Source organism: Hyposmocoma kahamanoa, unplaced genomic scaffold (genome assembly GCF_003589595.1).
Source record: "Hyposmocoma kahamanoa isolate Upper Pololo Valley unplaced genomic scaffold, ASM358959v1 65, whole genome shotgun sequence".
Taxonomy (NCBI): Eukaryota; Metazoa; Arthropoda; class Insecta; order Lepidoptera; family Cosmopterigidae; genus Hyposmocoma; species Hyposmocoma kahamanoa.
In genome coordinates, this window is record NW_020653853.1 from 5,398,248 (window position 1) to 5,411,058 (window position 12,811).

A 12,811-nucleotide genomic window follows, 5' to 3' on the forward strand; every position below is an offset into this window, starting at 1 on the left:
TATTGCGCCCTTTATGTATAAATTAACAACTGCACAATGTGTGTCTGTTTTTCAATATAATTTTGTGTAATAATAAAAGCTTCGCTTTGGCATTAAGTTATTAGAATTATGACGTGGACAAACTTTGTAAATGTCTTTGTAAGTTTGTGGTTTAAGAATATAAAATGAATTTTAAAAACGTACAGTTTTTAAAATTCATTTTATTATATATATTTGCAAATAAAAATAAAATTACATTTAAAAATTGTTTGGTATCACAATTTATAGCAGTTAAGTCTGCGTTTCACCAGAGGTACGGTATATACGGCTTAACTCTCTTTCTCAATTCATATTACAAGATGACAACAAACAAAATTCCTAATAACTTTTTCTTGAACAATGGAAACAGCGTCACCGATTACCTTTCAAAGTTATACATGGAAAACCTTTTAAAACAAGATATTAAAGTATAATAGAATTGCATTAAAATTCTTTTGTTTTAGTAGCCTAATGATTTGATCTAAAGACGCCGTGGTCTTGAAATTTATGTGCGAAATTGAATTTGAAATTTACAATGAACTATTCGGTGAAGGAAAACAGGCGACGAAAGCTGCATGTCGAAGAAGGTTTACAACCTTCGTAAAACCAGTGCGCAGCAGTGGGACATATAAATGGGTTGAAGATGAATACGGTCATACGTCAGATACGTCAGTTACTGCGAAACCGGACGGCATAAGGGATGAATTATTTGGTACAATGCGTAATACAATTCGATAAATATATATGGACACTAGTATACTGGTATAAGGTTTAACGAGCATTTGGAAAATATTACAGGAGAGAGATTTAAAGTATTTTTTTTAATAAAAAAAAAATCATAACATTTATTTATTATACCTATGGAAAACTAGAAAGTTTCAGCTTTTCTATATAAAGCTTTGAGCAATACTGCAACTGTTATGGATAGGCGTCTCGCTTACTACCAGGCGCACGATTTGTCGTTCCGTCACTTGTACAATAAAAAAAAAATAAAGACTTGTCATTTAAAAATGCGGATGTTGTATATTTTATTAGTCAATAAGTTGTTTTAAATAGCTTAGGATTTTCTCAGAGCCTAGTTTCTAAAATAGCCTTTAGCAGTTGTATAGGTACCGGCTGCAAAACAATTGAATGCAAAAGTTCCGGTTTTAATATTCACAAGTCTTTACCATCCGTATAATATAATAATTTATTAGTCGATAACGGGCAGAGCTGTGATAACGGAACTAAACTCACTTCCACGCTATATTTACGGATGGTAGTCACGCCATTGGCCATGCAAGCCAGTGGGTAACTTAATAATTGGCTAGCGACGATACGGTACAGAGATTGAATGTGTGTTCCGGGCTTTCGCCGGTTCCCGCTCGGTTCCTGATAATAATTATAATATCTATCAATTTCTGTGATAGCTATCATTTATCATGGTTTTATTATTTTTTATGAAAATACTCCATTAGTTTGATATTATTATTATTCATAGAAAGATAGAACAAAAAAAATTCCTTCGACCCACCCTACTGGACTCGAACCAACGACTGTTGCCTCAACGTGGCTACCGCTTCAAATGAAACCAGCAGATCTTACGAATTTCCATGTATGTTGCGGATTTTTGTATTGTGATGTTTTGCTACAGCTTCCTTTGATTATTTTGATGATTTGACCTTTGACTTTTCTATTGCTAAAGTAACATGTTGTATGTAATATACTTAGAGGATGGTAAAAAAATAAAAGAATATACGTCTATACTTGTGTGCGGATTTATTTGGTATCATAAAGCCACTTATGATCATTCGCCAAAAGTGTTTTTACAAAATGAAAGTCTTAAAAATAATACGAACTACATGAAACACATTTAAGCAATTATAAAAAAGTTAGAGACTAGTTTCGTTCGTAGAATCTTTAAACCTCCTGAAAAGGTTGTTACATCAATGTTGGTAAATATAACTCTGGAGATTTTTTTTCGTGAAAAACACTTAATTTAGTTGAATGTTGCCAAATTCTCTTCTAGATAAAGAGATAGTAGCTAAGTTGCACATTTTTTATCAATTAAATAAAATGAGAAAGAACGTTGGCCAAATCATAGTTAAAAGAGTTCATTGGCGTCTTCAAATGTCTTGATTCCAAGTTTGAATAAAATAAATTCATTAGGTTTTTCAAATTATAATAACGGCCTAAGTCTGGAAATCATTGACCTACCAAGAATCTTTGTTTCTTAATGTTGAGCGACATCTATCCGCCAAAAAGATAATTTCAGTACTTTAGTGTGGATGGTCCACATTTAGTTCACGTAATATCTAATGTACTGATTCGACCGATTTGTAATAAGCTAATAAGAGTTTAACTACATCATTACAAAAAATAAAGTAGATAATTTCTTCTCTAAAATGCCACGCGAGAAAATTCAGTTTTACCAACCCAAAAAAAAAAAGTTCCCGAAATCAGGGATAGATAGAGGCAGGTTTCACAATAAAATTATTTGTGTCCGAGTTACCAGTGCTATTGTCTGTGGTATATTTTAATTAACTCAGTTGTTTTGTTGACTTAACTTCATGCCTTTTGACCATACCGCTAAAAAATATTTCTTCTGAAATTTCGTCACGTCACAAACCCAAGGTACCATTCATCTTCTATTAACTCTGTATAAGGCTTCTGTAGTTTATTTTGATATAATAATACACCGAATATATTTTATTCAACTACGTAACACATAACCTCCAAAACTTCAAACTTTAATATTTTTAATTCAGACTTCTCAGAATAGTTAACCCAAAACAATATTTGTTCAGGAATTTCAACTCTATATTTTCACATATTTTTTCATAAACAGACGCTTACAAATAATGTTAACAAAAATTTATATGGGAGTTTGTTTTTTGAGATACTAACAAAGCATGCCACCGATTGGTTAATTCAATAAAGAAAAAGTATAATAAACTTGCCCGCAATGCATTATAATGTACTTCAGCAATAGTAGCGCAGTGGGAGAATGTTTTTTTCTCAATTGTGAAATCGACAGTTTGAATAAGCTACACGCCTGTCCATAACAGTTGCAGTGCCACACAGATCTTTAAATCCCAAAAATCTGTGCCGTGCCCTCACCATCATCACCAAGGAGTAATGTGATTATTGCGTTCCGGTTTGGAAGTGTAAGGGTGCTGGTCATATTACAGGCACAAGATACTTGTCAACTTATGTCTCATAGTGACGGGCACACTGGCAGTGCTGCTCAGATCTTTGTGATTTAAAGCTCTGAGTGGCATTGCAACGCCAGGTGCACGACTTGTTCGTCCCGTCACTATTAGCATCATTAAAAAAATGACCAGGTTAAGTTAAAACTGCAAGAGTTCTTTAGCACACCGCTATTCCCTTACACTATTGAGTGTTCGTTAATAAGAAAACACGATAAATGCTTCTGATAACACTGAATGTTTGGTTTTTGCGCATCTATAGTTAGAGATCATTAGACGCTGTAGGCAAACGATGGGTAAATACTTGATACTCTTTTGTTTCATATTCGTATTGTATTGAGAATAACGTATAGGACGAATATAGTATCCAGGGTGAAAATAGTTTAGATAATGCTACTGCCGTGGAAAAATAACAAATGTGTGAAACGTATTCAGAACTATAGAATATATCTATCGATGCGTACCATGATAATATAAAAAAGGACACTGGAGGACATTTTAACTTAACGAACGCGTTAAGTTAAAATGTGTAACGCATAGTTTCGCAAAGTGGCCCTCCAGTGAGCGCTGCCCTACCGCCCGGTAGTAGCCTCGGAAGCAATTGATGCTGTCGAACGGGTGCTACCGCATTTGAAAAAAATACCTAAATTATCTTTATAAACTACACTACATATATGATTTTTTGTGATGGTGGACGTTTGAGAATCAGTGGTCAATGCTATAACATTTTTCTTCCTATCCATTTTGTGACACTTGCAAACGGATCAAACTTCTGCGCGTTACTGACTCAATTTTTAACAAGAAATGTAGACAAATAGTAGTTTATGTGACTGTTACATAATGAAAGGCATTAAAATACGAGTGTGGGTTTATGAAACAAGCCGACTGGCGAGTTTCATAAAAATATCACACTAGTGTTTTAATGCCTAATTATGTACAGTTACATACACAGCTTTATCTATACACATATTATAAGCTCTCTGTGATGTGTTCAGGAACCGCATGTTACGACTGGCGAAATGGCGGCAAATAAAAACTTTTCTCACGCATATCACACAACCGTAGTTTTTATTTAATTCATAGACAAACTAGAGTCGGCCCCAACTATCATATCGTTCGATTTATTTATTTATTTTTGGCATAGCTACAGAATACAAACTGTGAAGACGCTTAAAGTTAACATGCATTATAATAGGAGTAAGTTTGTATTCCTATGACAGCCACACACGGCATTTGCAAAATAAATAAGTACTTACAAATTAACAGGTTATTAAACATAATAAAAAAAAATTAAAATTTGCACTTAAAAACAATAGCAAAAAATCATGTTACACGTATATAAAAACAATGAGATTTTTTAATATCCAACATATGTATTTAGCTTCTCCTTACAAATATTTAAATAAGTATAGCGACTATGGGAGAATAAGTCCAAATCTTTAGAAAAGTTGTTATGAGCTCTAAACATGTGCAAAATATCAAGTAACATTTGAAATTTGTGAAAATTGTTTGCTATTGACAAATATCGTTTCATTTCATTTTCATTTCGAATAAAACTTCATCTCGACTGATATTAGAATGGAGGTCAAATAAAATTGTTGTTGTTGTGTGTTGTTGTTTAAATCTTTTTCAGAGATGTCGAACATCGAATTCGGTGTTATTATAACATTTTCACAGATAAGCAATTTGTTCTAACAAAACAGTTTACTTTTAAGCTGGTCGTAATTTGCGGTTTTTGAACACGTCACAGTGAGTTGATGATATGTGTGTAGGTAAAATATTGTATAGCATTCGGGGGTTTCAATTTATAGTATTTTATAATAATATATAACCTTGTATTGTCAATAATATTGTGTATGTGCGGCTTTACAACGCCAAAGTTTACATCATCTTTCGAGATATGTTCTGCACGTTGAAATAGAGAAAATGGTGATGTCCGCCATTCGACATGGTATTATGCAAAGTTATTGACATATCTACAAATACAACACTGGACAACAAAAGAGCCATCCCAAGACTACCCAGTACTGGTGTTTTGTTTATGTTCATATTTTGTTCTTACGTGTATTAAAGTGTAGTTTATATTATGTGTAACACATTATTATTATTTATAATACCAAGTGACGGGTTGAACAAGCCGCGCGTATGATGGTAAGCGACACGCCTGTCCATAACAGTTGTAGTGTCTCTTAGATCTTTAGATATAACTTGAAGATACCCAGGTGCTTGTAATTTTACCAGCGCCCTTACCCTTTAAAACTAAAACGCATTAATATAAATGTTAAGACGAGCTTATCCCATAAAGGGATTTCTTCCAACTAACCTTTATTTTAATGTATTATAAAAATACTTTGATTGTAATCGCAAATAAATGCAGATGCTGTTGAATCGCCACTCAAGTAACTGAACCTTTACACTACTACATGTTTATAAACATCTATTGACCTACAACATTGTTGTTTCAGTGATGCAGTCCAGATAGCCGGTGCGCGCGCGCAGCCATGCCGCTGCCCAAGCGCTGCGTGGAGCCGGTCCACGTGTCGCGCGGGACCGTGCCCGAGCGGCTCGCCGTGCCGTCCGAACTCGAAGCCGTCACTAATGGAACACTCGCTCATACCGTCAGGTGATTATTTTTTGCCATTTAACACCAAGTATTTCCTGTAGTATCCGCTGACAGCGATTTTCACATGTAATTCAGGAGATGGAGGATTTTAATCTGCGAAATCGAATATCGGTTCAAAGATTGATGAACAGCTGAATTTTGAATAAGCATCAAGGAAGGAAGGAAGGCGGTCGTCGAGTCTACAGTAATCGAAAGAAAGAAAAAATATTTATTTGGTCTCATTTTATTATGACAATCATAAAATAAATCTTTATAAGTAAAAATTTGTCTCCACTTAGTGTTTGCATTTAAAAAATCCGACGCTGATGTTCTGTGACAGAAGAACAGAGCGAACGCCACCGACAACCAATAATTCCACTGTCTCCATAACCTAACGGTTACCACGTTGCTCTGTCAAGCAGAGGTCCCGGGTTGGATACTTGGGCCGGGAGAAATATTTGTATGGCCTACATTTATTTATCTCGTGAGTTTGGGTGTAATTTGTGGTTATCTGTTTGTGTGTACATGGCATCCACGATACATGTTTTCCCTAGTGCGGCACCTTGCATCTTTAAGACCCTTCAAGACCTTCGTCTTTCCAATCTACGACGTGCAAGTTTCTTCCAAAGCTCACTAAATACAACGCCAAAATATGTCATTTAGGTTAGTAATCGCATACGGCGTAACTTCTAAAATACGGAGGGTGATGCTTATACGTTCCAAAGCAGCAAAGGTTATTTGAACCAGATGAATATATGAATAGGTATTGGAAATGGCACTAATTTTTTCCGATTAAATCGCGTATATTTTGATATGCCAGCCGTGGCCACTGGAACTGTAATTAATTAATTAATTCATTCATTCAATATTGACAACTTTACAGGATGAAGAAAAACCTAATTTGCGTTATTTATATAATAGCATCTGGTTTATTAAATAAAAATACGTAGTTTTTAAAATATTTTTATTACACATGTTATTAAAAACAATGGAATTTATTGCAACGCTGCGAAGTATGAAATAGTATAAAATGGTATTAAAAAGTGGAATCTTTAGAAAATTGAGATTCACAGTCTATATACGCGATTCAGATCCGAAAAAAATGATAGTTTCATTTCCAATGTGTAACAATTGCGAAAACCTAAGAACTTATAGGTAAATAAGAAGGGTGTGAAAGTATCCACCTTCGATTGATTCATCATCTGAAATATCACACCGTTGACCTACGAATACATACTATCAGGCAAACCGCGACGGCGAGAAACAGGTTTGATATTCGGTTTTTCCGGCTCGGTCTATAATTATAATCTGTAAAAAGTTTATTGCTTTTAAACAACGCTATCAATTAGGTGTCAATCTTTGGACATGTAAACGGCAACACTGAGCCTCAAATACAGAATATTAAGAGTCTATACAACGTCAAATGTCAAATTGTTGAATTAATTACTTTGGAAAAAATATATAGTAAAATTAAGGATATACACTGATTAGTATACGGTGTGAAAAAACGACTTCTAAAAACCACAAGCTTACCTCGAAATTTTACAAGAAAACAGCTGTACTCAATATGTACTTTACATAACCAATGATTTTTTTTTATATCAACTGAACTAAATAGAACACTTATAGTATTTATAGCATTTTTCAAATGGCTTTAATTTTGTTTGTAAAAAAATAAATTCTGAAATAAAGCCAGTGTCGACCCATGCAAAATGAACCGTATTAGTACGGGAAAAAATTTAATTCGAGCTGAAGTAGTATCGTCTCTTAATAACAATATAATTGGACATAGTTATGCAAACTAGAACCAACCCACAAAATGTCACTTTCGAGATAACTAGACTTTTGTAAAAACAGTGTGAAGAAATAAATAGGTAAGTTATTTGAGACAAGCAACGTCAGTTATGTGTAGCATTAAGAATGATATAGGGAAACTATTATATAGCAATAAATAGAAAACATTATGTATCTTTTTATTTAGTTAACGAGAACCATGTTCTAGTTTTCGTAATGAAAACGCTAAAGATCTATAGTACTTCAGTACATGTGACATGGATCCATTTAGCATATTTAAAAAAATACATTATATGAAATTAAACAGCAGGGGTGTTGTTGTCTTGCCGCACAAATTAAAGGTCATTTAAAAGCTCCATTTACAAGTGACAGGACGAACAAGTCGTGCGTCTGGTGGTAAGCGACACGCCTATCCATAACAGTTGCAATGCCATTAAGAGCTTTAAATAGCAGAGATCTTATGGGCGGACTTATGGGCATATAATAGTGCTGTGTGTATATGTTTAATGTATATGTTTGCATACATATATGTATTATTTTAATAGTCTTCGGGCGATGGCGTGATAGGCGTGGTTATATATTTTCCAAGCGTTTAAAAAAATTGCGAAAACATTGTTTAACCTTTGTATTAATTTTTAACGTTTTTACACTTTAACTGGTATATAGGGACGGTTACTAAAAAAATCAAAGAGAAAAAATAATTTTTTTGTAGTATCCAGTGACGAGACGAATAAGTCGTGTGCCTGACGGTAAGCTATACGCCCGTCCATAACAGTGTCAGTGACACTCAGAGCCCTTAAATCGCAAAGATCTGTGGCGCTGCCACTTGACCCGTCACCCTGAGACGTAAGTTGACAAGTCCCATATCAGCGTAATTTCAGCCTTACACTCCTAAACCGGAACGCAATAATGCTCGCATTATTGCTTGGCGGCAGAAATAGGTAAGGTGGCAGTACTTCCCTGGACGAACTCATTCACAAGAATCTCTACTGCTACTAAGAAAAATTCCCATCACGCATCCTATAGACACGCGGTGTTCCTAATTATTTTGGTACTGTAGTGTTTTAGAGCCCCGCGATGTCTCTAACGCGCTGTTTTCATCCACAATTAAAAACCTTATAAACAATTTATAAAAAAAAAATTACTAGGACTTAAATGTCTAGGACGCGTGACGGGAGCGCAAAGTTCGTACTGTCGTCGCTACAGTTCGACGCGTCGAAGCGAAACGCTCGTCGTCTTTCGCTCTTATTGCATGGAAATAAGGCTTTTATAAGTAATCGATGGATGCACGTCGCATCTGACCTGCCTGATGAAGGTTTTTTCTGACTGGCTCTAATTAATCCCGCGTCCACAAGTGGGATGAGGCCCTTACGCCTATTAACGGCTAATCTCACCCATTTGTGAATGCCTACTTTGAGTATCGCCACTAATGTAGTTTGCACTATTAGAAGTAAACATATGTGCAAAAATCATTACCAACTATATATAATGGATTATGACGCATTCCCGTAATGTAGAAAATCGTGCAATTCATGCCATTAGTAATTCATAAATCAATTAATTTGCAATTAATGTACGAGAAGAATGTATCATACTTGCATGCAAAAGTGATGTCCAGCGTTTCATGTAGCATATTTCGACTAATAGAGCCATTTTCTTCAGCAAATACTTTAAAATATCTTCAATTAGCACAGGTACGAATTCGGCATCTCCTGAACCAATTGGAAGGAACCACGTATAAAGGGTCATTCCCTTTTCTATCATAAGAATGGTGTCGCTAGTGTCTATGCACTGTTACTTGTAACCATCTAGTATATAACCAGAAATAGAGCCGGAATGTAATTTAATTTGTTTGAAAACTGTTCTGCCAAATCATTACGGTAACAACTGCGCTCCGATTGGTCAGCCCGAATTCGAAACAATTGACGGGTGTCGTCAATTGTTTCACTTGAAAGCGACCAGTTTAACTTGAGCTTTGCTATAATGGACGAGAATTGAAAAATTTCATAGTTAATAACCGATGAAATGTGATACCGTTTGTTTTGTAATTAGACGTTTTGCTGTTTTTCCCACACTACCGAATGGAACAGTACCCCATTGTTAGAGATATTATTTTTATTACAATAAATACAGAATATTTTTTGGAATATACGGAGACGTACACAGGTCAATTGTTGGTGCTTACTATTTCAGCTTTTTAAATTGTGATTTCAGTGCCAACGAGAGTTGATATAAGGCCTAATAAGGGGTTGCCAGGGATTCCAGGCCCTTATTTCGTCTCTATTTGTAGTTATATACTCGATGCTTGTAACTGCATATATGAATTTTTTTAACATGATAGTGTTTATTCCTTTTCTCGCCATATCAAAGGCAAGAAGTAGGTGAATGAATGAATGAAATATTCTTTATTGCACATTACAATGACAACACAGAAGACAGTATAGGTGACACTAAACACATTGTCGTCTGTGACCTAGTGAGGTATTAAGAAACCGCATATATTAAAAATAATATCGACGCTGGAATGGTTAAACGTGTAACTTGTATTTGGAATATATTACAGGAGAGCGATTTAAAGTAATTTTTTTAAGAAAAAAAAAATTGTAACTCTAATTTTATATGTTATATGGAAAAGCTGAAACGGTCTACTTTTAAGCTTGACACAGGGCGCAGTGGGAGTGGCTCTTAGATCTTTGCTATTTGAAGCTGTGAGTGGCGCTGCAACTGTTACGGACAGGCGTGTCCCTTTCCACCAGGCTCACGACTTGTTCGTCCAGTCACTTGGTATCATAAAAAAAACATTCTTGAACAGCAATATAAATCTAATTCAATTACAATTGTACACAGCATTTTCCATAAAAATATTGCAATGAGTATAAATAACTTAAAACGACTAAAGGGGATTTAATATTAAAGATAAATTATACTGATAAAAAAGTGAATTAACACGAACTAGTCGTTCTTTTATGAAGTACTACCCCGAAAATAGAAAGACAATTGAGCATACTCATCAATCTACAGTTTTTTTATTATTCAAATTTGATGTAAACACTATTCTAATTTCAGACAATTATCGTCGCTGTCAAAACATGCGGAGGATATGTTTGGTGAGCTCACCCGAGAGGCCACCAACCTGGCCGAGAGGACCAATGTGCTGCAGGCAAGAATAGATCGGCTCGCCATACAGGTCACGCAACTAGACTCTGGAGTCGAAGAAGGTATGCTTCTTTTCGTATTAAAGCTAGAAAAATTAGCGACGCGCGACTTTGAATGTTACTTTTCATTCGTTACTAATCATTCATTTGTTCATTAGCCTAAGTCGAATGATTACTGATACCGAATGCCCCTGCCATTCGGTCGGGTGCAAGAGTCGAATGATTATTATGTCAGAACTATTCGGATCTCCACTAGATCACTCTTCCTGTTCATATCAAAATATCCCGTCCCCGTCACAATTACGGTATTTACCGTATGTTAGAGATGGTCTGGTGACCACGAACGGAGATGCTCTACGGAATCTATGTATTAATAATACTAATTAGTAATGAATGATCATTTAGATTATTCGAATATGAAAATTAGTAGATTACTAATTTGACATTCGAATGATAGGATTAGTAATTAATTACTAACGAGTCGAATAACGAAATCGAAAAACAAAAAATAATCGAAAAAAGAAAAGAAAAAAAAAATCGAAAAAGGTAGAAGAAAACAAATTAATATGTAAATTAGTTGCATATACCTAATGTGCATGCGGCTCATAGGTTAAAGATTAAGTTTTGTTTAACACCTTTCTTCATGCTGATCTACCCAGAACTGTTAGGGGGCAGGTATCTTAGGGCATAGACTGTACAACACTAGCGCCTTAGCCCAACGCACCTGAAGACTTCTGATAGTATATAGATAACGTAGTCGTACCGTTACCAAGGTGTATGCATAGAAAAATAATAATAAGTACATAGGGCGTTAATTATGTGACAGGCGTCACAGATCACAGGGGTGGCATTTACGTCACTTAATACTAATGGCATCGGTTACCCGCTCGTTAAAAGACAGATTAACCTAGTCTTCCAGTTCCTGTTTTGACGGATGCATTTGAATGTCTCAAAGGTTACGATCCGGTAACCTCTATTTGCGTCATATCGTCGCCTTACTTTCTCAAACTCGGGTCTTAAAGCACAAAATAACAGAAATACAAAAAATGCTTTGTATATAAAAATATTGCAGGCTGATTTCACATCACATTTCCTTCATATTCACACACTAACTTTTACCTATTCTTAAAGTAATGCATCCAAACAGTCTTGATAAGAAATTTAAATTAAAAAAAATGTTTTGCCATCTCCCGAATAACAACTTTTTATAATATACGTGTTTGAGAAAGTAAGGCATCGATAGTGTTACCACTGTGTAAGTTAAGTACTTATATTTGTATGCTAATACTGTTCTTGCCAGAAGAACTCAACAGATATTGCTTTTGAAACATAACCTTATTTCATAAGCATCTTTCAAGATTCACGTGTTAAAATCATTAAAACCTAAACACGCTTCCCTGAAAAGTCTACGAAAAGTCGCTTACATTCTGTCTACAAAACAATGACGATAATATGGAACACGATTCATTCAGGACTTTTTTGTTCTGTGTTATCTTATCTATCTCATTTTTGGTATTATCTGTAGTATCTTGTTTTGGTCTCAACGCCAATTTGATCTCATCCTAAGAGATCAAATTGCCTGCTTCATTGTCGATCAAGTAGTTTGTTTATTATAAATAACAAGTTCTTCAAGTTCTTTGACGAATTAATTGAATATGTTACTAAATTGTATAATAAATATAACACGATTAATGACCTTAGTAAAGCTTATTAATAAGATTGTCATGTAGTCATCGCGTTAGTTCAATGAGCTCTCTAAAGAAGCCTTTTCCTGTTTGTCAGGCGATGAGGAAAGAGATTTTTCACATATAAATAATTATATATAACCTTTTTTGTTTTTTTTAAAGTTTTGACAGAGATAATAATAATACCATACTAGTACAGATACCGTTAAAATTCCAATATCGATCACGAGATAAAATTATTTTCTGAACTTGTGCATATCAATAGACGAGATAGTATTATGTGTTACAAATTGATTTAAAAATTGACGTTTTCTAACAAGGGTAGATGGCGCTAATCCTAAACAAAATAAAAGAATGGCCGGCGGTATC

General features: G+C 34.8%; 1 protein-coding gene across 1 annotated transcript in view; it reads left to right on the plus strand.

Moving 5' to 3' along the window:
• The first annotated feature begins 5,651 nt into the window (after positions 1-5,651).
• LOC113231502 (wiskott-Aldrich syndrome protein family member 3-like) overlaps positions 5,652-12,811 on the plus strand; it is a 16,263-nt gene continuing 9,103 nt past the window's right edge. Inside the window, exons 1-2 of the mRNA XM_026465826.1 lie at positions 5,652-5,829; positions 10,669-10,820. Coding sequence (XP_026321611.1) covers positions 5,708-5,829; positions 10,669-10,820 — 274 coding nt within the window. The 5' untranslated portion in view covers positions 5,652-5,707. The remainder of the gene's footprint in view (positions 5,830-10,668; positions 10,821-12,811) is intronic.